The sequence below is a fragment of the Symphalangus syndactylus genome, chromosome 3, assembly GCF_028878055.3.
Source record: "Symphalangus syndactylus isolate Jambi chromosome 3, NHGRI_mSymSyn1-v2.1_pri, whole genome shotgun sequence".
NCBI lineage: Eukaryota > Metazoa > Chordata > Mammalia > Primates > Hylobatidae > Symphalangus > Symphalangus syndactylus.
Genome location: NC_072425.2, coordinates 131,055,729 through 131,081,942, shown reverse-complemented (window position 1 = coordinate 131,081,942; position 26,214 = coordinate 131,055,729). Strand labels below are relative to the sequence as shown.

At 50.2% G+C, this 26,214-nt stretch overlaps 1 protein-coding gene across 2 annotated transcripts in view; it reads right to left on the bottom strand.

Moving 5' to 3' along the window:
* The window catches only part of ZBTB16 (zinc finger and BTB domain containing 16), a 196,441-nt gene extending 171,771 nt beyond the window's left edge, over nucleotides 1-24,670 (bottom strand). The window contains exons 1-2 of one of the 2 annotated variants that reach the window (XM_055273203.2): nucleotides 24,370-24,670; nucleotides 19,681-21,038 (exon numbers count right to left, since the gene is read on the bottom strand). In XM_055273203.2, the coding sequence (XP_055129178.1) occupies nucleotides 19,681-20,948 (1,268 nt within the window). In that variant the 5' untranslated portion in view covers nucleotides 20,949-21,038; nucleotides 24,370-24,670. Of the gene's footprint in view, nucleotides 1-19,680; nucleotides 21,039-24,110; nucleotides 24,344-24,369 lie in introns of those variants that run through there. The other variant, XM_055273204.2, reaches the window with a different exon arrangement.
* Between the last annotated feature and the right edge of the window lie 1,544 nt (nucleotides 24,671-26,214).

The following is a 26,214-nucleotide window of genomic DNA, read 5'->3' as shown; positions in this document are numbered from 1 at the left end:
TGCTACCTGAGAATCACACAGCTGGCCACAGATCTCTACATTAGTTCAAAACCCTCCTCCGCTGGAGCTCTTATCTCTCTAAATAATGAATTTCTCAGCCCTAATTAATGCAAGAAAAGAGATGATATACATTTCTCTGTTGCTTTAAGTTACAGCTAGTTGGACACTTTGAGGGAAGAGCAGCCTCTAGCTAAAGGGTTAGATAAGCTAAAATCAATGTAAGCCACTGCCTCCAAATCTTTTAAATCACCACCTTCTCTCCCCTGACCATCTCTAAGCCAGACCCCTACAGTGGGCGTGGAGCAATGTGTAAGCCTGGAAATGACCACCCATTCAAGCTAATGGCAAGAGAGAGATCAATCCCCTACTCCCACCAAAAAATAAAATAAATAAAATAAAATAACTGCAGCTTCTGGGAGCAATCAGACAGCCAAGAACAAAGGAAATAACCTGAGAGCATGCAATGGAAACAATAGGATGGAGACACTCAGTGGACAGATTAGCAGAAACATAACATCTTAAACAATGGAGGTGAGAGCCTGATTCTTCTATCAACTGATTAAAGCCACCTGGTTATGTCACAGAATATAACCACCCTGATGTGATCAGATGAAACAGTGATAGAAGATTTATCATCCTGGAAATATCTGAGAGAGGGTTATAAGAATCACGAGGGGAACTAAAATCACAGAAGAGAAACTGCTGCCTAAATAAGGAAGCCATGTAGTTACCTTATAAATATCACCCACAGAGAGAATTCTTGGGTTGGGGGGGACATCAAGAATACTTTGAAAATGAAACGTCCTGCTCAAAGAACAGTTACTTCTCTCTCCTGGCTGTGGGGTTGGGGGATCCAAGGGGAAGCTGGGTGGTACAGAACACGGGAGAGCCTCCGAAGTCCCTTCCAGCCCATCTCCCATCACAGTAGAACAGGGCAACCGCAGATGTCAGGGTACTGGATTCTATCACCCTAAGAGGGCAGAGGGCACAGTGCTAGGGCTCAGCTCATCTGAAAGGGCTGTGGGTGGCTGAGGAAGCTTGGAGGGGAAAGGCAGCTGAAGTACAATATATGTTCTACCACAGCTCCCTGGAGCCAGCGACTGGGACGTGAGACAAGTGGACATGGCTCCTTTTCAAGCCAGAGTCTCCAAAACCAATTTCTTAAAGCTAGCCTCCAGTGGCCAGCGGCTTTCGGGCAGGGAAGGAGGATGTCTATACTGCAGGTTGAAGTTTAATTTATATTTAGGAACTGTTTGTTTTATTTGGTTTTGGGTTAAAGGTGGTAGGTGCCAAGCAAGACTGTCCCCCTTTCAACTTCTTTTTTTTAAAAAAAAGACAAAGAAAAGAGAAAAACAAAACAACCAAACACCCATAGCCCCAGGCCATGCTGCGCTGTGGGCGGCCTACATGAGCTTCCTTTATCCAACCACAAAAAGGCATCCGTGGAACCAGCGAGGGGCCCTGGAACAGCGTTTCCAAGGCCAGCCCGCTCCTCCGTTGAGGTTAGCAGTTACCCAGGGGCCAGGAGCCACTCGGGCAAACAGCCCATGCCCCTCGTTACACAACGTCGGGGCCCTTATCTCCCCGTGCCACTGTCGGTTTGCAGACATTGCGTAGTGCTACGACCACAGCCGAGACTGGCCCGCGGGAGATAGCGTCGCTGCTCGCTATCAGGGAGGCAAGAGGGGAGACTGGGTTTCTATTAAAAGAGAGTCAGAGAGACGGGTAACAGTCCGGCAGACCAGCTTCAGAGTGTCACTTCCTTTGATCCTGACAGCTGAAGATCCCCTCTCCCCAGGCCCCCTCTCCCAGCTTCCCCGCCCACCGAGAGATGGCAAGGGTCCATTTCATGTCCTTTCATCAAATCTTGGTAGAGTGCCAGGTACAAGATGCAGGGGAGAGGTCTCCTTAGGAGCTGATGATCACCCACTAAACTCCTTTTCAGACGGGCTCGTGAAGGCAGGGAAGGAGCAGGGGGTAGTCAGACACATGCCTGGTGGATGTCACATCAGTATGGAGCACTCCAGTCACGTCACTCTCTTTTTCAAATGCCTTCCAAGGCTCCAACTCTCCCGGGATAAAGTCCAAAAAGAAACAGCAGTTAAAACAAACAGCAGTTATATTTATTGAGCAACTACACTGTTACAGGCACTGTGCAGGGTGTGTTAAGTACATTACTCCAAATCCTCAGACTATCCCACACAATAACTGCACTGTAGGAATGAAGAAGCTACAGTTCATGGTGTGTGTGTTGTTGTTGTTGTTGTTGTTGTTGTTGTTCTGAAATAGAGATAGGGTCTCACTTTGTTGCCCAGGCTGGAGTGCAGTGGCGTGATCATAGCTCACCACAGCCTCAAACCCGTAAGTTCAAGCCATCCTCCCTCTTCAGCCACCCGAGGAGCTGGAATTATGGGCATGCACAGCTGCACCTGGCTAATTTTTTAATTTTTCTTTTTTTGTAAAGATGGTCTCACTATATTGCCCAAGCTGGTCTCAAACTTCTGGCCTCACGCAATCCTCCTGCCTTGGCCTCCCAAAGCACTGGGATGACAGGTGTGAGCCACTGCACCCAGCCAGTTCACAGTCCTTGATGGCCAAGATCACACAGTTTGCAAGTGGCAGCATGAAAATCTGAACCTGGGTCTGCTCAGCTTCAAATTCATTTTCTCTCCATTCTTCAAGCTGCCTTCCCTAATCTCTCTCCCCGCATTTATAGCACCACAGTCTGACCCCAGCCTACCATTCCAGCATGAATCACCCTCATTTCTGCCAAAGAAAGTTACTTCTTGTTTTCTCCCCTGGCCCTGACCACAGTTTTCCTTCTTTCTGTCGCCATCTTCAAAACCTGCTTATCCTTTAATATCCTACTCATGAGCTACTTCATCCAGGCTCCCAACATGTATCAAAATCACTCTTACACAGTTATGGCCAGGACTGCTAGCTAAGTAAGGATCTTTCTCCCCCATAAGGGAAGCCCCAGGAGGGCAGACGTCTTGTCTGTCTTGCTCATCACAGTATTCCCAGGGCCTACCCGGGTGCCCAGCAGACAGTAAGTGCTCAACAAGGTTTTAAAATTTAAAATGAATCACTCCAGACAGAAGTCATTTCAACTCTGAATATATATATCATAGTCTTTCCATTTCCTATTCTCTGTCATAGATCTAAACAATTTTAACTCAAAGTATAAGCTCTTCAAGGAAAAGTCCCATGTCTTAGCAATCTTTGGGTCTCAAAACCCCCAACATAGGGCATTGCCTGTAAATCCTAAGGAAATTATGTACATTAGTCTGCTCAGGCTCAGCAGCAGAGAGGTTAATGAGTGCCCCAGGAGGCAAGTCACCATGCCAAAAACCCCCCAGGACCCCTCACAGACAAAGATCTGAAACTGCTCTCAAGTCAGATTCTAGGCTTGCCTCCCGCTTGGTAGAAGCCGAGAACAGACCTGGGCAGTCACAGGCAGGCTTGTGAAGAAAGAATTAAAGTGGGCTGGGAGTGAGGGTCCTGGTTTTGCCACTAGCTTGCTGTGTGACCTAAGGAAAATCACAGAACCTCTCTGGACCTCCACTTATTCCTCCCTAAATGAGCATGTTGCAATAAATGATTCCAAGGGCCCTTCAGCTCTGACTGTGATTCTTGGACACATTGAGAGCCCACACCTGCAAAGCAGGTGGAGAGTGCCTTCCTCAACAGGTGGCAAGAGGAGGAATGGAGACAGGGACACTTAGACAACCCCTCTGTGCTATTCCTCAACCTTCCGAAGATAAACAAACCTCAGCTGGTGAATAAGCCAGTGCCTCTCGTTAGCCAGAACAACAAGCGTGATATGAATATGGATCTGAAGTAAATAGAAGGGAGAAAGCAGATACTGAAATGGATTTTCAATAAATAACTTCACTCTAGTTAAACCTGAATTTTTTCCCACATATGTATGCTTCACAGATCCAGTTTGGGAGCATTCAAATTAGCACAACCTGGCCTTAAATACTGCACAAAACACATAGTAAGCATTTTGCTTTTATTTATGTCATCAATGGTTTCAATGGGAATGACTCATCCTTCCTCTTTAACACTCTGTTCTAATATGGTTTACTATAAATAATGCAGAGAGAGAGAGAGAGAGAGCATCAGCGAGAGCGAGCATCTGCAGCTCAGCACAGAGCCCCTGCACTGTTAGGTCACAAAAGAGCCGAGTCCAACAGACAATCCTAAGGTGAATCTCGGGCTCAGTGGATGGGCGAGTGATGGTTCAATGGAGAGGCAAAGCAAACATTCCTCTCTCCACTATCCAAGTATTCTGGGCAAGGAACATTGTCAGGAAAGGGGAAAAAATACATGCTGAGTATATGCCAAGTACCAGGCTAAGATTTGAACACACAAGCTCCTTTAACCTTCCAGAACCTTCCAAAGAGGCAGAGTCAGAATTCAAACTCAGGCCAATGTGCCTCCCAGGCCTCCCTACTCCCTGGGGTGTAGGGGTCAAAACTCAATCCATTCTTTCTAGCCCCAACCAACATCTAACAGTGACAGTCCTGGGTTTTTTTTGTTTTCTTTTCTTTTCTTTTCTTTTCTTTTCTTTTCTTTTCTTTTCTTTTAACAACAGAAGTGCCGCCCTGAAGCCCAAACTCACAGGAGGCCAAACCACAAATGCAGAAACATTACAGCAGTTAAAAGGAGTCTTCCCAGTCCCAGGCAATCCATGGCAGCGACTCCTTCCTCACTGGGAGTCCAGCCACAGTAGCTGGAAATCAAAAGCCCCTTGGCCTTGTCCACTTCCCACCTAAGAAGAGAGGCCAACACTCACCCCAGTGCTGAGCCAACAAGCCTTCCCCACACGCCCCTTCCAGCATCTGCCTTCCGAGTCAGATACAGCAGCCGACCGTGCTTATCACTCACTATAATCACCAGATTTGTTACCACACTCTTTTGACCATTTCCAAAAGTCACATCTACCCTCCCATAAGGCAAAGGAAAAGAATGCGGCACGCACTTCAGAAAGAATTCCCAAAGGTTTCCAAACTCTGTGGGGCTGTGGCAGCATCACAGGATTAAGCAATCATTTATTAGAAATGTGGCTTCTTTAGAACAGCTGTAGCACTTCGCAAATGGAAACTTTTATATTCACAATGTACTAACATTATTCACCTATTATTTCACCTGCTGGCTGCTAGCACAGGGTCAGTACTATCATCAATTTAGCAGTGCCCAAAACAAAAGATTTCACTGGTTCCTTTCATAGTTTCTCCCCTGGGCCATAACAGGGCTACAGCGCAATCATACCTGTCTACCCAGTACACCTTCACTCTGCTATGCACTTTACACGTTTTTTATCCTCATCACCATGGAAAAGGTGGTCATTTTCAAAAGAAAAGTAAACAGGGGCTCAGAGAAATTAAGCCACTTGCCCCAGACATACAGATAGTAAATTCTGGAGCCTGAGTCTTCATCCAGGGTGCCTCCTCCTTCTTCTTCTTCTTCTTTTTTTTTTTTTTTTTAATGAGACAAAGTCTTGGGCTGGAGTATAATGGCAGAATCTGGGCTCACTGCAACCTCCGCCTCCCAGGTTCAAGCGATTTTCCTGCCTCAGTCTCTCCCGACTAGCTGGGATTACAGGCACCTGCCACCACACCCAGCTAATTTTTGTATTTGTAGTAGAGACTGAGTTTCACCATGTTGGCCAGGCTGGTCTCAAACTCCTGACCTCAGGTGACCTGCCTGCCTCGGCCTCCCACAGGGTGCCTCCTTCTAAAGCCTACCTTCTTCCCTTCATTCCATACTGTCCCTAGAAAGTACTACTCTGGCCCCCTCCCAGAAAGTCTCCTTCTTGAGTGAGGAACCCCCTCCCCCTCAATTCCTGGGCTGTATTTCACTATCTTTAGCATCTCTTGGACTTTGAGCTAGCTGTTTCAACTTCCCAGTGAGTCTGTCCCAGTAGATGCCCCCTGCTCTAAATAGCACCCTCCACGATCCACAAACATTACAAGGACATCAAAACAAAGCTATCAGCTGGGTTCCTAGCTTTAGCAGCCAGTCTAAACTCTTTTGTTTGATTCTCAGACAGCTTATTGACTAGGTGATGAGGTCAGAAGTTTTCTTTTCTCCTAGGCTCTTCAAGAAGCACCTGCAAAGTCAGGGCAGGTAGAAAAAGTCCACTCATTTAAGATTTCAGATGAACATCATTTTTCTGAGCATCAATTGCTTACCAGTCAACAACTTGTAGGGGTGAGAGAGGACCAAGGGAGAAAAAGACGGGAACTTAAAAAGCAAAGATAATCTCCACCCTTTCCCGTCTTGTATTAACGTGGGCATAGGCAACCCACTTGATGAAATGTTCTCAGAGATTCTACATGTCCACATGAAGGAGGAGAAAAGTAGGTGAGGGCAGGAAGCTGATCAACCGTATGATAAATGCAGCGGTTGTATGTGACAAGCTACCTGTTTTCTTTCATCAGGCTCTTTCACACTTCTCCACCCTAAAAGAGGGTCCTGGCTCCCCACCTGTCCCCTCTTTCATAACACACCACCCCTCACCCTGACCCCAACAGTTTATCTTTGCATATTGGAAAAACTGGCATTTATCAAGTAATCTACTCCTCATAGGTTGTTAAACAGACCACAGGGGTTATCAGTGGGGCTCATATAGGAAGATAAACAGCAACCTCTTATGCAAATAGCACTAAGAATGTGGGACTGGCCACAGGACAAAAGCAGAATTTAGGAGAACATGAATCTTAACACTTTTCTTCAGTTGCAACCCTGGAAACCCACAGGAACCCGGAGAAGGTTCTCTTGGGTGGGTTTTCTCCTCCCTTTCTTGCAGGGAGGGGCAGGTGTGTCAGGAGGTGCAGCCTGCTTTGCAAGGCAAGGTGGAGGCTTCAGGTCTGATGAGGCAACTCCTTTCTGTGGCCACAGCCTTCTCCTCTGCGCAACAGCCGTTTCATTTTTTCTGAGATTTCGGACCCACTGGAACGTGCTTAGTTCAGGTTGAGGAGGTGTCGGACTAATTGAGAGAAAGAGAAGGTGTTCTCCAAGGTGAGAGTCGGGGGTCAGAGGGCAGTAGGAAAAAAAAAACGCATAGAAAACCAGGAGTTCTGGGTTCCAAGATGCAACCCACATGACCAGGAGACGCTCTTCAGATCTGCCTTTGCTGGGAAAGAGGCGGGAGGTGGCCTGGGGTCCAGGTGGCATCTTTTCAAACCCTTCTCATTATTTTAAGGGCAAACTCACATCAAGAACCAAGAGGAGAGTGGCTCCAAGTGACAAAAGAATTACACTTAGAGGAACACAGCAAGCGGCTTCTCACACCAGGCTGCAGGCTGGGGAGGGGGAAAATGGGAGCAGAATGACAGAATCCAGGGCTGGCCAGAATGAAAGACTGAATGGAATAGGCTAATTTACACAGGAAGTAAGCACTTACCAGACCCTTCATCTCAACACACAAAACCCTCGGCCATATCTGGAAGCAATTACATCCAGTTAACATGATCTGCTTGCCACTAAAATTAACTGCAAACAGAAATATTTTTCACTTTTGCAACAGGGGATGCCAAGGTTTGGCCTATTCTCCTCCCCGCCCCCGCCAGCCGTTGAATCTGGCTGCTGGGGAATATTTAGCAGCTACTCAGCTCAAAAAAACAAAAACTACTCTTGTAGCTGTCAGGACACAGAAAGAAAAATAGTGGATAATTATGAAGGGGGGAAAGGCATGGGAGAGGTAGCAATGAAAACCATTGTGCTAGAAATTGAGGAAAGGGGCCAGGCACATGGGCCCTATATAGGTCTGCATCCCTGACAAGTCCAGTCTGGTTTTCCACACTGAACTTCAAGGAAAGAAAAATGTTTTTAGAGTCACTCGATTTAGCAGCCGCTTCACATTGTTTTTAGGTACCATCTTTATCCCTTCTGCCAAGGGGGCGGGGGTGGGGGTGGGGGGGATGCAGGGAGGTAGACTCACAAATGTTAGCGGATCCTTAATTTAGCAGATCATTTAGGGGACAACTGTCACGATTTAACTTTTGCATTGAACATTTCCAATCCCTACTCTACAAACGCCTTCGAAGCAGCTTTCACCGGCTCTAAGCGGGGCAAGAGCTGCTTTTAATTTGAGACGTACATAGTTTTTCCACGTAAAGTGAAGAGAAGCCCACAAGGAGGTGAGAACTTGCCTCCATGAGCGTGCGTGCCCAGAAATGAGCCAGTGGCCCTTTCTCCAAAACTCCAGATCCAGCCGCCCGACTTGCTGGCCACTCTAGTCCTTTGGCTTTGCAATCAGCCCTGCAATCAGATAAGAACTTATTTTTATTTTTCCTTGAACTGCTGTCAACGATGCCATAAATGCCAGAGACAGATGGACAGATTTCTTTTAAAGTTCCTGAGGAGGCGTCATCTCCAAACCCTTCCCCCAGCAGCCCCTCTTTTCTGGGCCAGATTCCGGCACGCTTTCCCCGAAAGTGCAGTTCACTCCTTTGTCACCAGGGGCCTTTAAAACGGCAGCAGCAGCAACAGCAGCAAAAGTAATGCATCCATTTGCCAGACAACTCACAAACATTTTTTCCCAAGAAGAGGCAGGCAGAAAAGTTCCCCTCAAGAATGAGGTCAGACACTGCTGTTCTCTGCAAAAATCACACTTAGAAACATTACTCATGGGAGAAACGAAAGAAAACGAACAACTTAAGTAGCCTTTCTTTAGGACTTTGGGCTATGATGGGGGGAAAAACTTTTGGTCTTGATCTGTTAAAGAGCAAAAAAGCACTATGCCATTCTTTTTAATTTTTAAAAACTTAGGCCAGGCACGGTGGCTCACGCCTATAATCCCAGCACTTTAGGAGGCTGAGACAGGCAGATCACCTGAGGTCGGGAGTTCGAGACCAGCCTGGCCAACATGGCGAAACCCCATCTCTACTAAATATATATATATATACAAAAATTAGCCAGGTGTGGTGGTGCACCCCTGTGGTCCCAGCTACTTGGGAGGCCAAGGCAGGAGAATCACTTGGACCCAGGAGGCGGAAGCTGCAGTGAGCTGAGATCGCGCCACTGCACTCAAGCCCAGGCAACAAAGTAGGACTCTGTCTCAAGAAAAAGAAAAAAGAGAAAAAAAAAACCTTAATTTTACAATGGAAAAAATACTGAAGTATACACATCCTTTCAAGTATACAAACTGAGGCCACACCACCGGCCGGACGCTGGGCCGTGTATTCTCTATACATCACCTGCTTAACAACACTGCTCTACCACCAGTATGAATCAGAAGTTATTAATTTCATCTCACAGATGAGGAAGTGAGTGGTGAAGAATCTTGCCACGGTCACACAGCCTCTGAGAGACAGAATATTAATTCGAACCCAGGTTCAATTCCAGACACAATGCTCTCCAGCTTCTTACCACTTTGCAGCCAACAATCGCAGGAAATTTAGATGCTGCAAGAATGCAAGAAAAAGAAAAAAGAAAAGGAATCCTCCCATTAAAATCACCCGCTCCCAGTAACAGCCCCTGCTAGCACGTGGGGGTCTCTCCTTCCCCTTGACCACCCCACACATACACGTACCTAGGCACATACGCTTACAACACAGCTTTGTCACTGCCACAGCCGTCCAGGCATGGAAACGGTTAAGTCGCCCTCACTGCATAAATCAAAAGTTCAAGGCCGCAACATACCACAATGATTCCCTCTTTACATATGACAAGAACCAGAGAGGGGCTGAAATCCCAAGCATCCTGCACAGGGTCTCCCCGGCCCGCACAGGTTATGCCGCCAGGGTCAGGGCCGCGGACCTTTAGCGGCAACATTCATTTCCTGAACAGGACAAGTTCTCCTGACCATAAAGCTAATAGGAACTTCCTCGCACGGCGAGCTCCGGCTGACAGGGCTACTTGTCACTGGCCACGCAGGAGGAGAGCACTGGTTCCCATTAGTGGGTTATGATGCCAGGTGCTACTAATAAGGTACATCGGCAAGAAACAAGAGCCTGCTAAGTTGTCTCTCCAACTCTGGAAGTAATCAGGCCTGGGCTTCGGTGTTGGGGAGGGACGTTGCTTAAAGAGATGGGTGGGGGGAGCTGAGGTTTTGTCAGAGTAGACCCCAGCAGCACCTAACCTGCTAAACAGCCTAAATAAATTTCCAACAATCCCTCCACATATCCCCCAGCTACCATAAAAAGCTCCCCCAAATTAACACTAATAATGGTCGCCGCACTGTGGGCCCGATGGATCACCCTAAGGGCCATTATGGTCGGCCACATCTGCTTCTCACTATGGCAAGGAGAGCCGTGCCAACCAGCCTAATGGCATTAAGATCACAACGCTGAGCTAATCCACTTACAGCACAACGCCGGGTGAGGGTGGCAGGGGGCTCAGCGGCTCCCTTGTCAGGCTGGGGTCATGAGAGAAGCGGGAAGTAGGGAGGTGGCCTCACACTCTGTGTGCTTTAGGTTACAAGTGATCTCATTAACATACTTTAAAAACCACATTGAGAGGTAGGGGCTAACCTCGCTTCACAGAAGAGGATACTGCTGATAGAGGTGAAGTCATTTGCCCAAATTCACCATGGAGCACTAGTATTCAAACCCAAGTCCATCAGACATCAGTCTTTCTGCCCCTGCAGTGCCACCCCCATCTCCCACTAAGACGATGGTTTGACGGCACATTTGACTTGTTCTCAGCAAGCCTGGTGGTGGTGGTTTATGTGCGTGTATATGTCTTTTCTTCTTATTTCTGGGCAAACCAAATGGCCCTAAAGAGGAAAGAACTCTAAAAACCACTTCAACTGGCCCAGAATGTCCCCCCTTCATCAAAATGTCTGTGACAGTCTTCTAACAACTTTCTCAGTAACACCCCAATGTCTCAGGATGTCCTTTCTCTTACCTAACTTGGACCCTTTCTACTGCAATGCTGAACACAATCTGTTCACACCGAAGAAAATCAGGTCCTGAGGACACAGTTGAAAGTGAGCTAGGAATTTAGAATTAAGAAGGTTTTTCTAAGTATTTAGCCGAAGTTTCCGTGCTGACAATAAAGTACCGGATCCCCTCCTTGCAGCTGCAGAGATAAGCCTCACGTAGGCAAAACCCAACCATAGTTTTTCCAGACTGCACCAGCATAATAAGGACACCGGGGCTTTTAAGGGGAAACGGTAGAAAGGGGAATTTCTGATTATGCTGGCATGAAATTAACAGCATGGGATTTTTATTTTTGTAAATGGGTTTCTTTTTTCTCTCTTTCTCTGTTTTTCAAGTCAGCATAAAAGGCCTCTATCACTAGAAGCTGATCTCTCTGTGTTGGTAAGAGATGACGTAGTAGTCCTTGGAGCCATGTGGCCTGGGCCCCCAAAGAGCTGAACTCTCTGCAGTAACCTTCCTCCTCGCAAGAAGCCACCAGAGGAACTGAGGAGGCCAGAGCTGGTGAAGCCATGAGCCCCCTGGTCACCCAGCTGCAGACAGCATGGAGCCAAAAGACCTGAGCACAAATCCTGGTACAACTCTTTTTTTTTTTCTTTTTTTTTGAGACAGTCTCGCTCTGTCGCCCAGGCTGGAGTGTAGTGGCGTGATATCAGCTCACTGCAAGCTCTGCCTCCCGGGTTCACACCATTCTCCTGCCTCAGCCTCCCGAGTAGCTGGGACTACAGGTGCCCGCCATCATGCCCGGCTAATTTTTTGTATTTTTAGTAGAGACGAGGTTTTACCGTGTTAGCCAGGATGGTCTTGATCTCCTGATCTCATGATCCGCCCACCTCGGCCTCCCAAAGTGCTGGGATTACAGGCGTGAGCCACTGCTCCCAGCCTGTACAACTCTTTACTAGAGAAAAGTCCACTAACCTCTTGGGCTTCTCTCGGCCCATCTGAGAATGTGAAACTGATACCCAACTTACAGGACAGCTAGAGGGCTTACAGAGATGCTGGCTGTGAGTGCGCTTAGCACAGAAACTGACGTGTAGCAAGCGCTCAAAACAATGTCTGCTGAGTCCACATTTTAGAAGCATCCTGCACTGACAGGCAGGCAAGGGAAGGAGCTCTGGAACCCCCAACATCCACAAGCCCAGCCCCAGGACCTCCATCAGTAAGGTGATATCTATGCTCTTCATCTCTCTCATAAGCACAGTGATGTGCACGCCTGGCCACGTGCACAGGCAAGAGGACACTGCATCGGTGAGCCTCCCCAGCATTTGGACCCGATGGCAGTGGAGTGCTGCCCAGCTAAATTTAAACGAGAACTGGAATGACTCACCAGGTCTCAGGTCAATGGGACAAAGAGTACCCTGGCCACCACAGTACAAGAGATCAGCTTCTGGGGAAGACACAGAAGCAATGTCTCGGCCGCAAACATGAGGTGGCCGAGGCAGCAGTTTTACAGCACTGTACAGATCGACGCCTATGCGGAAGAATGGTCTCAGGGAGAAATCAGGATCTGGACCAACATGAACACATTTTTCACCCTGCATGGCTAGCATGACCTACTTCACACAACGACAAGAAAAATACCCTAGCAAACACTTACGGAGCACTTACTTTGTGCCACCATTCCTCACACAGGATAAATATTTTCTGATGAATTCTTATAACAACCCAATGAAGTAGGTACTACTATTATTTCTATTTCACAAATAAGCAAACAGGCACAGAGAAGTTAAGTAACACAACCACTGTCACAGTTAGTAAGTAGCAAAATCAGAAGTCTGACCTGGACCGTCAAAGTGCACATTTCCTATCTGTAAAACGTGGGGGTGGGGGAGAGTTGTAGCAAATTTCTTACTACTTAAATAACTGCCAGAGAGTAAGAGCTTTCACCCCACGCACCCAGCCAAAACAGAATAGAAAATCTTTAGTTATGGAAAAATTCAGAAACCCTCCAATGGACAAACTGAGGCACACCTGTATTCATTTAGTAAGACTCTAAGTCGTATATACTTGGGCTTTCAGCAGGGCTTGCTTTAAATTGATTAATAAAAAAAAATTAAAGTGATTGGAAAGGTCTCTCTCCTGAATTAGCAAGAAATCAAAGAGCTGTGAATAGAATTTGATTTTAACAGTTTAGGCTAATCACTATTTTAAAGATTCGTAATAGTTTTCCTAGAACGAGCAGGAGGAAAACGTGTTGCTAAACTATAGCTTTCTCCCTCCCAGCAATTAGCAGCTCCATCCAATAGTGACGGCAAATTAAAATGGGACTTCTCACTGAGATGAAAGAGTGGGCAACTTTCCTCCATTGAAAATAAAATAAAGGAAATCATCTTCAAAAGTTCCAAGAGTTCAGTCTAGATCCCAGATGGCTCAGTAACCCTAAGCAGGTTAAAGTATTAAAAAAAAAAAAAAAAAAAAAAAAAAAGTCAGAACACACAGAATCAAATCAAACTGACCCCCTACTTAGCTGGCTGAACTACCAATCCAGATTCCAAAACAGCAAAATTCAATTAACCAAAAGGGCTTCATGAAGATATAAGTGGGTACACAAAGAATAAAAGAATTTTTTAAAGAGCTCAACAATCCAGAAAGAGATCGCTGAAGTGCCTAGTGTTAAAAATGAAGAAGTTAAGGCTCACAATGAAAAAAACGATGTCAATGGTGGCAGAGCCAGAAAACGCAGAGCTGGGTCTAGACCTGGCCTCCCCACCACAAAGCCTTCTGCCATCTTCCTATTGTCACAACCAACAACCTCTCCAAAACACCAGATTTCCAGGAGCCCAGGAGATTATAAACTTAAGTCATTCATCACCCCTAAAAAGGATACTTCCTGGAAATGGAAATGGATTCAAAAAGGATTTTGGCAAATCTGTGAATGACAAGGCAGCCATAAATAGCTACTAAGAGAAGCCGGTATACACCTGACCTTCGGTATTGACGTCAAGGAAGATGGCTATAGCCTCCAACGGTGGTATCTTAGGGATGGTGTTGGCAACCAAAGACTAGGTCAGATGGATTTGACCCAGAAGAGCAATGCTCATGTTCTTATATGGCCTGGTGCAGAGAGCCCAGGACTGTGAATTAGAAGGCAAGCTGTGTGCCTGGTTCTACCCATTTATAGCTGTGTGACCATGGGAAGTCACTTACTTGCTCCAAATCTCATTTTCCTCATTTGTCAATAGAGAATGATAATCATTCATAATCCCTTATCCAACACCTTCAGGTGCTTCAATGAGCAAAACTGTTCAGACTTTAGAAAGGTACTCTGACACCTATTGTGTTTAACAGCCCCAGCAGACTCTAGGGCAGCACTCTGTAATCAAACACATTAATATTTTTGCAGCAAAACATATGAATATTCAAACTAAACGGGATAAATATAGCCTCACATCAGTTCAGATCAGGTTTTGCCACTAAATGAGTTTACTGCAAACCTTTTAGTTTTCCGAGCTTTTCAGACTTCATTATCACAGATATGGGATTATGGACCTGTACCCCCTCAAGGAAGGCTGTGAGGGCAAGAGAGATAAAGTCATTAGAGGTGCTTTGCAAAGAAGAAAATGCTGCAACCGATAAAAGGTATTATTAATATTATTGCTGTGGCTATCATTATTCTACAGCATACCCTTTTCCAAACAGAATTTAGTTTGACATCAGACATTCTGGACGGGATGATAAAAGAAAACCAAGAATGTCAGGAAACCTCAAAAATCCCAAAAGTAGCCTAAACCAAGGTCAACACCTGTTGGCTTTCTACACGATCAACCACTAAAAACAGAGCAGCTGACCATCTGAGAGAGACCAAGGCCAAGGGCCAGGCACAACTCTGATATCTTAGCCACAAAGCTCATGCGCCATAGAGCTGGCTCTACAAAGCCTCTGGGAAGGGCTGTACACAAGGATCCAGAAACCTGGCTCAGACATTCCCTGTGGTTCCTGAGAATCCCTTCAAGAACCAGGCAAGAGGCCAGGCATGGTGGCTCACACCTGTAATCCTAGCACTTTGGGGGGCTGAGGCAGGTGGATCACGAGGTCAGGAGATCGAAACCATCCTGGCTAACATGGTGAAACCCCATGTCTACTAAAAATACAAAAAATTAGCTGGGCGTGCTGGCGGGTGCCTGTAGTCCCAGCTACTCGGGAGGCTGAGGCAGGAGAATGGTGTGAACCTGGGAAGTAGAGCTTGTGGTGAGCCAAGATCGCGCCACTGCACTCCAGCCTGGGAGACAGAGCGAGACTCCGTCTCCAAAAAAAAAAAAAAAAGGGGAACCAGGCAACAGTTGTGACGGTGTCTGTGCAGGACATTCACTGCAGCTGACCTAAGTGCTTGTCTGTATGAGATCCAGAAGTCAGACCCCATTGTGCCTCTACAGCACTAAATTCAGAAACACAGAAAGACCAAGCTGTATGAGCCATGGGAGACCAGGGACTATAAATGAGGACTATGTTCACATTTAAGTCAACTATACTGTTCCCTGCAATCTTACTGCATATGTACATAACTCTGAGAATGATCAGGTGCACCTGGCCCAGATGAGCTGGTTCCTAGACCATATCCAGAGAAGCCTACATGCAGAACTGCTCGAGCCTTTTAGAATGAGAAAGGGAGAGCCCAGTGTTCCAGAATCCTGAGATGATCTTCCCCTCCCTCAGGCATTATCCTCTGTAATGTGGACGCACTGGTCAAGATTTGGGGGCCCAAACCTTGCTCCTTCATCTGCCTGCAGAATACTGCTTATCTATCAGATCTTCCCACTGTTCTGACTTCCTTCTGGTTCGTTTAGGTAAGTCAGTCCCATTGGATTTACCTGTGTGGTGCCTTTGTCTGGTCTTCCCATCCATCCATGACTACACTTGACACTGCATCCCTTTTACAGCACATCATTCCTGCAGTGGACGGCTTGTACCTCTTGCTGTCTGCTGCAGGAAACGGGATCTATAACTCCACTAAGTTTGATTCTCACTATCTGTTGAGCCAACAGGTTACCCTTCACTCCACACCAGCTTGGGATCGAATCATGGGGAAACTTACCGATGACATTCCATAATAAACTGCTTGCCTTCCTGCCTCACTTACCAGCAATCTGCCTTCATTTCCTCTCCATTCCCCTCTGCCCCCCACCCCAAGAAGAAATGCAAGAAGGATTTCTGGGTAGCTAGTCTTTACCAACACTCAGGCTTATTGACTTAAAAATTAAATAAAATAAACCCTGTAGCCTGTTATTTTATCACTGATATATATTTCCAGTGAATGCCATGGCTTCCTGGCATCAAAATCTCCCCTTCTGATTTTTTTTTTTTTTTTTTTTGGTCTTGGCTTTTTGTTTGTACTGGTTATAGGGCTGATTTTTTTTCCACCATAGCGTTTCTCAGACTGCTGATAGGTTGAGGGGAGACAGACAACAGTAGAAAAAAGGGAATAGCACATTAATCCTGGAGTTTTGAGGGTGAGGGGGAGAAAAAAAGCTTTCTACAAAGTACATCTAGCCGGGACCCGAGGGGCTGCTGATCTGAGTGAGGGCCGAGCACACACAGGATTATTTTCTCCCCTTTCTGATTTCTTTAGGCCCCCAACCTTCCCACCAAAGGCACTGCCCCTGGCTCTAGCTTCTTGGGCTACAGCTGCTGACTTTCCACCCTCAGTCAAAAGCACATTCTCGGCCGAGCAGGGTGGCACACGCCTGTAATCCCAGCACTATGGGAGGCCGAGGCAGGTGGGTCACTTAAGGCCAGGAGTTCCAGGCCAGCCTGACCAACATGGTGAAACCCCATCTCTACTAAAAATACAAAAATTAGCCGGGCATGGTGGTGCATGTCTGTAGTCCCAGCTGCTTAGGAGGCTGAGGCAGAAGAATCACTTGAACCTGGGAAGTAGAGGTTGCAGTGAGCCAAGATCATGCCACTGCACTCCAGCCTGGGTGACAGAGTAAGACTCTGCCTCAACAACAACAACAACAAAAGCACATTCTTCCTGTCAGCAGCCCACATGTGACACCGAGGATTCCAGGGCCAGTGTCTTGCTGTCATATGCTCACAAGGACAGGGACATTTTCTGCACCACCTCACAGTCAACACAACCCCCATGGAGGGTAGCACTGTGGACACTACACACTAGAACTCAGAGCCAATGAGGACCATGCAGAGATGAGGCCTAAACAACACAAGGGACAGACGGTCAGTTCTTCACCGCTGCGGTGACTATGTGCCCATCACAGCTCTAGTGATTTCTGGATCTTACTTCATTAATTCAGCACCAACCCTGTTGACCATCTCCATTTTAAGAAGTGAGGGAAGGCTGGACACGGTGGCTCACACCTGTAATCCCAGCACTTTGGGAGGCCGAGGCAGGTGGATCGTGAGGTCAAGAGATCGAGACCATTCTGGCCAACATGGTGAAACCCTGTCTCTACTAAAAATACAAAAACTTAGCTGGGCATGGTGATGGGTGCCTGTAGTCCCAGCTACTCAGGAGGCTGAGGCAGGAGAATCGCTTGAACTCGGGAGGTGGAGACTGCAGTGAGCTGAGATCATGCCATTGCACTCCAGCCCGGTGACAGAGCGAGACTCTGTCTCAAAAAAAAAAAAAAGTAGTAAGTGAAACAAGGCCCAGAAAGGTTAAATAAGTATCACAGGCTCTCACCACTAAATATGGCCAATTCCAATACCCAGGATCTTTCGAATATAACATGGCCAACTCTCCCTCTCTCCCAGAGGAATGAGGGTCTTGCTGAAGGGGAACTTGGAACTGTCAAAAGAGTGGTATCTTTTGTGGCCCTCTCAGGTAAAGAAAAGCAACCAGGAACCAGGACCTGATGAGAGCCAGAAAAACAATTACTTCCCACCATACCCCAGTTCTCATAGCACACAGCCGAAATAATTCACATCCGGAAAGATGATACACCTATCTGGTCAACTTTGGGGAGGGGGTTTCCTCTTTAGGAAAGTTTGAGCAAAAACAAACACAACCTCAGTCTATTTCTGAGCGGTACAAGCATCAAGAAGACACACCTTAGTGGCGGTTATTTTTCGCACCCACTGGAAAAAGTCAGCTACGTTTAGCTCTGCCGCACTTTCCACAAGGTAAGCCTCTGAGCTGTCGAGGAGGCAGGGTCAGAGCAGATTCCGGCTAGGGGTGATGAGATCAACTTCCAGATATCCCCACCCCAACCCCTCTCACTCACATCCCCCGTACCTGAATGAGCAACAGGGGAATGGGGGTGAAGAGGGAGGAAGTGGAGAATCCACCCAAGATCAGCAAAACAGCAGATCAGAGGGTGTGCAGCAAAATGCTATCATCAATGACAACAGAAAGCTGGATTTCTTGACTCCATTCATCTGACCCAGAAACTAGAGGGTAAAATGATGGGCACATGGTTTATGACAGAAGCAAGGAAAAAAAACAAACTCGCTACTGATCCCCTCTGTTATTTACACCACTTCCAATAAGCAATCTTCAAAACCCTCTGTTCCATAGACATGATCCTCTTCAAGTCTAAATGACTCCAAGAGGCAGCAAAGTACCAGGGGGTAAGGACCTAAATTTGAATCCAGCTCTGCCTCTTACTATCTATGTGACCCCGGAAAAGAGACTTGACATCGGAGCCTTAGTACTGTTCCATGTAAAAGAAGGACATTACCAGCTGGACACGGTGGCTCATACCTGTAATCCAACACTTTGGGAGGCCGAAGCAGGCAGATCACCTGAGGTCGGGAGTTCGAGACCAGCCTGACCAACATGGTGAAACCCCGTCTCTACTAAAAATACAAAATTAGCCGGGTATGGTGGTGCATGCCTGTAATCCTAGCTACTCGGAAGGCTGAGGCAAGAGAATCACTTTAACCCAGGAGGCAGAGGTTGCGGTGAGCAGAGATCACACCACTGCACTCCAGCCTGGGCAAGGAGAGCGAAACTTCACATCCAAAAAAAAAAAAAAAGGAAGGACATTACCTATCTCAAAGGGCTATTGTAATGAAAATGCAACTCATGGAAAGTGCTTAGTACTGAACCAAACATGTCATAAGAGCTCAATGAATGGTTATTTCATAGAGAAGGAAACGGAAGCCGGAGGGAAGCCAATGCTAGCCTGAAGCGGCATTTAATTCAGTGTGAGCAGAGATGGGATAAGAATGAGACTTCACAGGCTGCAAGACCAAGAGTCTTATACCCATTCTTTCCCCTTGCATTTAAATCAATTCCCCCTAAATGCATGTGCAGGATCAGAGAATGAGAAGGGAGACAGAGGAAGGAGATTAACTTTCACCAGGAATAAGGTTTGGAACCTGCAGCTGCTCTTGTGGCTTAAGTAGCCTCCAGCCCCTCCCATTCTCCCAAGCTGCAGAAAGGGACAGTCTGTCTTCGCAGGGACCACTGCATGGGAACCCGAGGACCTGAAACCTAGTAACATGGTCACATCCAGGGCACAAGAGACCCTCATCCCACTCTTTTTCTCCTTCTCTCCATTTCATCAGTCACTCCAAGCAAAGGAGAACAGACCAAACAGCAGAAAAAACAAACAGGGGCCCAAAAGCAAAAAACAAAGGGAAGGGCCTATTAAGAAGCCTCTCCTGGTGCTTTTTGGAAAGATCCTAGGCCCCCTCACTACACTCTAAAAAATTTGCTCCCTTCCCCCACAGAACTTTAGAAGAAGTGTTCTGGTTTTTTCACAAATTGTCAAGACAGGGGAGCCAGGCCCCTAACTTGGGAGCAGCCAGGGTGTGAAGGAGAGGTGTGAGGGCCTCAAGTCCTACATCAGGTGCAGGGCTGGAGCAGGGCTGGAGCGGGGCCTACCTGTGCTGCTCCACAGCCTCGTTATCAGGAAGCTCGACCCCACACACGCTGCACTGCTCCCCGATGGTCCGGCTCTCTGACTTCATGCCCACAGCCAGCTCCCCCAGCTTGCTGAACAGCTCCCTCTGGATGAAGCCCTGGGGCAGCAGCCCCCCATAGGTGCTGAAGTCCATGGAGACAGCCAGGGCAGGCTGCACGTGGAGGCCAGAGGTCACGGAAGACGGCACGCTCAATACAGCATCAGCCTTGTGGTTGGGCAACACGGAGTAGATGCCCAGATGCTTCTCAGGCGGGGGTGCTGAGTGCTCAGGTCGGCCAGTGGGGGCCTGGCCAGCCTCAGCTGGGGGTGGCAGCTGCTCAGCACTCTCCTCTCGCCCATAGTGCAGCTCCCTAGCACTGGTGATGACGCTGCTTCGAGTCGGGGTCCCGGGCCCCTCTTTGCCTCTTTCCTCAACCTTGTCCCCCATCCCTCCTGAGATGCTGGACTCGGCTGCCCCAGGGCTGTCCTGGCTGGGCACCTCATCCACCTGCATCATCTCTGTCTTCACCTCAGCCACCCCAGGGTGCCGCCCACCCCCAGCCAGAGTTGGCTCCTCGGGCCCTGCAGGTGGCTGAAGAGTTCCCTGCAGGAGAGACTGTCCTATGGTCATCAAACTGTCCACTGCAGCCTTGGTGGGACTCATGGCTGAAAGACCAAATGAGGTGGAGACTGAAGGGCTCTGGTCCACCATGGGCCCAGGGAGGCTCTGTCCAGCCACACTGGCATACCCACTCTCCTCGCTGGAATGCTTCGAGATGAAGATGTTCTTGAGGTACCGAGCCTTGCGGTCCTCTTCTTCCTCGGCCCCGCCATCGGCCATGGTGGCCTCCGTGTCATTGTCGTCTGAGGCCTGGATGGTCTCCAGGATCTTCAGGCACTGCTCCTCCAGGTACTCGATCTCCAGGATCTCAGCCGCATACAGCAGGTCATCCAGGTCCTCCGCCTTGGCTTGCAGCGTGGCTGTATATGCATACTCCAGAATCTGCTGGAAGGTCTTTGGCGAGAGGAAGTCCAGAGTATAGTGTTGACTATTGCGGTGGAAGAGGATCTCAAACATCTTGCTGGTGCAGGCCAGCACCGTCCGGTGGGCGTGGAACTCCTGGCTGTCCACCATGATGACCACATCGCACAGAGTCCCGGCCAGCCGCATCTGGTTGGCCTTGCACAGCAGCCCCGTGGGGTGGCTAGGGTTCTGCAGCTGGATCATGCCCATTTTTGTCAGATCCATGATGCTCCCCTCGGCTCAGGCATGAGGCTTTCTTTCCTTCTGGGCTCTGCGTGGCGGGGCTGGGTGGGCTTCCTGGGCCAATAGAGGAGGCTAGGAGAAAGAAGAGGGGAAGAAGCAAAAGAGATGAGAGAACAAAAGACAAATTCATCAGTGTCCCTAAAAGTAAGAATTCAACCACTACAACATGCCCCCTCCTCCCTGTTGCCAAGCCCTTTGCAAGAGGATCTTAGAGATTTTAATTGAAGTAGCTTCCTAGAAATCTACAAATCTGCCTTTCAAGCCCAGGGATGCTGAGAGTAAAAAGAAGGTTCTGCCACAGCAGATGTCTAATTCACTACTCTATGACATCTGTTAGATGAAGTGAAATGAAAATTGTAGAGAAGTCCTGTAAGTCCTCAGCTTTCTCCGTATCTGAGAATAGGGGCTCCCTAGGCAAGGCCAACATTCATTATGACGAAGTGCACTTACTTAAAATTAGCAAGACTTTAGCCCCTTCCTTGTCAGCTTCACGCCAACCCCCTGGATGTCAAACCTTATCTTTAAAACAAAGTTTTTCCAAACTCTGCCTCACTACAGGAGCCCCAGAAGCAGAGTCAAACTCATTGGAGGCCAGGAGCCTGTAGTCATGGCACACAGAAATCTATGGACACTGGGCTCTCCTCTGCAAAGGCTATCCTCTCACCATCAGCCTTGGCCTCTGGCCTTCTACTGTTCTCAGGGCTGCAAAGCACTGGCAGACCCAAGCCCTGTCCGCATCCCTAGGTACTAACAGGAACATACACACAACCCACACACTAACTTGGGTCATTTCTACCAACGGAAGCCTCAAAGTTATTGTATGTATAATATAAAATCTGAACTCTGTGTATTACACCAGCCAGAGACAGACAGAAAGAGTGTGTGGGGCAGGGCGCGGTGGCTTACGCCTCTAATCCCAGCACTTTGGGAGGCCCAGGCAGGTGTATCACCTGAGGTCGGGAGTTCGAGACCAGCCTGACCAACATGGAGAAGCCCCGTCTCTACAAAAAATACAAAATTAGCCAGGCGCGGTGGCACCCGCCTATAATCCCAGCTACTCGGGAGGCTGAGGCAGGAGAATCACTTGAAACCAGGAGGCAGAGGTTGAGGTGAGCCAAGATTGTGCCACTGCACTCCAGCCTGGGCAACAGGAGCAAAAATCCGTCTCAGAAAGAAAAAAAAAGTATGTGTGTATTTACACACACACACTTAGATAAGGTGTTGTACCTACCCTCCTGCCCACAACTGCCCGGTGGACAGGAGGATCTAAAAAACGAAGAAGGATGGGTCATTAAGGTATGGAGAGAGACCATAGTAAATATGGTCCCCTACAGCCAGGAGTACCCCAGCTCATGCTGGGCTGGGTGTGTGAACTCCATGTGTGTCCCACAGGCTCCAAGGAGTCTGCAAGTCCTGTGACCAGGGGCAGCAAGGGATGCTGGACATGGCCCAGAGGCGCTGGGAAGTGATATTGGCACCAGCATCTGTGGTGTGAGTTACAACTAGTACGAAAGGAAGACAGGGCTGGGAAACAAAGGCCTCTCCCAGAGCCTGTTCGGGATCAATAAGAGGGCTCCTAGACTCCAAACCTCGCTTAAGGAGTGTTAGAAAGACCGCGCAGGCCCAGGGCCCTCCCCGTGTCTGCCTTACAGCGACCAATATTGCAGTGAATGCACTGAGAGCAAGGAACAGCAAGGTCTCTCCCTCACTCTTCGAACACTGCTTGCTTGCCTCCACCCCCAGAAGGAGCTCTATCAGTTCAGGAGCCACCAAGCTCACACAGAAAGGATTCACAGGACGGCTGGTCAAGACACTTTTGCTGCCCACCCCGGGGTGGGGACGGAGGCCGTCAAGGGTGGAATGACCATTCAGCCGAGCCGAGCCACCGCGTGCTTTCCCGCAGACATCGGGGTTTCTGAGAACTAGGAGGGAACAGCCAAAAGAATGGAAGCTTGGAGCCCCAAAACAAGCCTTTTGGGTCCTGAGGGAAATATGGGCGCCCACGGGCAGCCGTCTTCCCCACCCGCCGCTCGGCACCCGCGATCCGGCTGGCGCTGGCTGCAGCGTCCAGCCAGGCGGCGCGGGGAAGAGCCGGCGATAACCCGCCCGAGCTCCGCGGATCGACCGCGCTCTCACATGCCCCCAGTTCCCAGCGACCCCCACCGAGACTTGGAGACGACTTCAGCAAACTTGGGGAAGCAACTTTTCCCGAGGAGCTAGACTCCTGAAAGGAGAGCTGAGCTAGGGACGAGGGAAAGCGAAAGAGACGGGGAGGAAAGGCGACAGTCCGGGCGGGCTGGACTCTGCGGCGAGAGCAGCAGGGGAGGCGGACCCGCCCCGCGGCGAAGGGGAAGCACAAAAGCCCCGCAGCGAGTTGTGGGAGGAAAGGCGAGAAGGGGTCTGCCCGCCCTCCCTCTCCGACCCAGGGCCGTGACCCCCGGGGAGCGACCGGCTGGGTCCCGGGCCTCTGGCCAGCGGCGCCAGCGGCCGGCGCGCCCGGCCCAAGCACGGTGCGAGCGTCTCGTGGAGGCGGCGAGCGAGTCGGTGCGGAGCGCTCCGTGCGTCCGGGTGGGTAAGCGGGCCGGTAGGACCGTGCGCATTTCAAGCGCGTGCGGGAGTGTGCGAGGCGCTGTGCGAGCTAGCGGCGGGCGCGCCGGGGTGGGAAAGGCATCCCGAACGCATCAGGTGCAGAGACCGGCACCCACCGAGAGCGGCCGGGAGCGCACGGCGAGCTCTGGTGTCACCGCCGGTCCCGCCGAGAGCCGAGGAGGGCCCGGAGCGCTGGAGACCCTCTGGAGCTTCCCTCCCTCCCCTGCAAAAGGGGGGGATCAAGTCCAATCAAGAAAAAGCCCACCACGTTTTTTCAAAAGAGAAACAAAACGTAAGCAGTCCCAGTCCTGTTCCCCTCCGCCCCCAGATCTACTCGTCAGCTCCTCCGATTCTAGCTTCCCAGCCGGCCGGCGAATAAACACACAAATAAATAAACCACAACCTTATCTCGCGCCCGCGCACCGGTCCGCATACATAAGAGCACCCACGGGCTCTGTTCCTCCGCCAGCCCCTGGCGGTACAAAGCCTCCGGATCCCCGACCCCTCTGCTCACGCCCTCAGCCCCCAAACACCGCTACGCCCCCCACCTCTCACCCCGACCCTGCCCTGGAGAGGAAGGGCTGGGGAGGCAGCTGCGCCCAGGCTGACAGCCGGGGCTCCCCCTTCTAGCCGACCCCCAACCGGTGGCGGCGACGGCTGCAGCGGCAGGAAGGGAACACGCCAAATATAAAAGGCACAAGCCCAGCGGCCGAGTGGCCGAAGCGAGCGCGCGCCCCCAGACCTCTCCAGCCCCGGGGAGCCCCGGCGCGCGGCGCTCGCTGGGCGGTGCGCCTCTTCCCGGCCCCTCACTCACCGCAGCCGAGCCGGGCACTGTGGGGTGGGTGTGCGTGCCTGTCGGGGGGTGTGTGCCTGTGTCGGGGAGGGGTGTTGCTGGGGAACTGTTGCTCTCCGTATCACGGCGGCAGCGACAGCATCGCCCGGCAGTTCGCAGTACCCGCTCTCATCGCCCTCAACTCCTCTCTGCTGCGAGGATAGCAAATCACCACCGGCTGCTGCGCCTCCGCCGCGTCCCACGTCAACGCCGAGCCCCCTCCCCTGCAAGGCCCCGGCGCCTCTCCATCTTTAGTGCTGGCGGCCGAACCCGGCTCCCTGCCCACAGCTGCCCCCCTTCCCTCCCCCCTCCCGCGCCGTCCCCGGGCTCAGCCCGCCCACCACCCCGCACTGGCCGAGCCCGCGCGCGCTCCCCGCCCCACCCCTCCTTTCCCCTCCCCTCCCTTCCCCTCCCCTCCCTTCCCCTCCCTTCCCCGCGCTCCGCGCTCCGGGCTTCGCCTGACATCTAGCTGCTGCTGGGGCGCCGGCGGCCGCCTCTCACCGGCCGAGCGGTGAGGAAGGAAGGAGCCAGAGGACAGGAGTGCATGGGGACTCGGAATCCTTTATAGGGGAACTGAGGGTGAAGGGCGCGCAGCAGCCCCCACCTACTCCCAAGATTTTAATTTCCATTGGATACAGGTTTTGTCCCCCCTCCCCGCACCCCGGTGCTCAAGCACGCAGTTTTGTCCCCTCTTCTAATGTTTGCCCCAATTCAGTGCGTGTCATCTCGCCTTCAACTTTTTTCTCATGGCTCGGGGCTGCATTCGCAGTGGCCCCTGACATCTGTTTTAAAAGGCCGCTGTCCTAGCCCAAACCCGGGCCTCTCATCCTCCTGGCTACTGCGCGCCTCCCGGCTTGAGCATCCGGATTTCAATAAGTCTCCCGAGGCAGAGTTCGCGGGCCCTGGTGAACCAGGTGCCAGAAGGTCCGCGGGGATCTGTTGTCGAAGCGAGACACCCCTTTTTAGCTGTCGCGATTGCTGGAGGCCAAGGTCGAGTCCTGGGAGAAACTTCTCTCTCCCAGACTTGGACAGCCTCTCGGCTCTGCCTGCATCCCATCCCCACCCCCCCGCCCTCCAGCAATCTGGGTGGAAACAGTTCCCGAGAACTGCGCCCAGCTCAGTGCACAATCTTCAGGGGGCAGGGGGAAGCTTGGACAAGTTCTGGGCCCCTCAAATGTGTGTCCTCCTTCAGCTGCCGCCCTACTTTAGAGGGTAGAGCAGCCAAAGAAAATGTACTCTTCCTCTGACTGCAGAAAGCTGCCCTCTCCCCTTTTCCCTGGAGCTGAGCGAAGGTAGGGTGCCAGAGGCGGGAAGCGCTCTTCGGGCACGGGCTGTGGATTCTGACCGAAGCCCAGGAGGTTGGGGTGGGAGGTGGGGGTGGCCGAGAGTGCCATCCAGGGGTCTCAGGCCAGTCAGCCATTGAGGTCACGCGGTTTTAGCAATGCGGGGCTTATGTCACCAAGGCCTTAGTCTGCATGTTCTGTCCGTGACTCGCGGGTGGGCCAAAGGTTTTCCGCAAGACTCACCTAGAATCACACCTCCATGCGTGCCTCTGGCACTGCCCCAGACCAAGAGTCAAGTCACTGCCCCAGACCCAGTCCCATGAACTGTAGGGTCATGGAAGGTGGCAGAAATCTGTATCTGTTCGCTGAAGGCAAGGCGGTAGAGTTTACACATAGGAAGTGATCCGGGTTCACAAGAGCCGCTCATGTGGCAGCCCCAAAGACGGGTCATTCCATCCCAGCAAGAGCCACTCCTGACTCCTAAGAGCAGGGAAAGCTCAGCCCAGCAGGAGTCTGTGGAGAGAGCTGGGCAGGGGAACACACT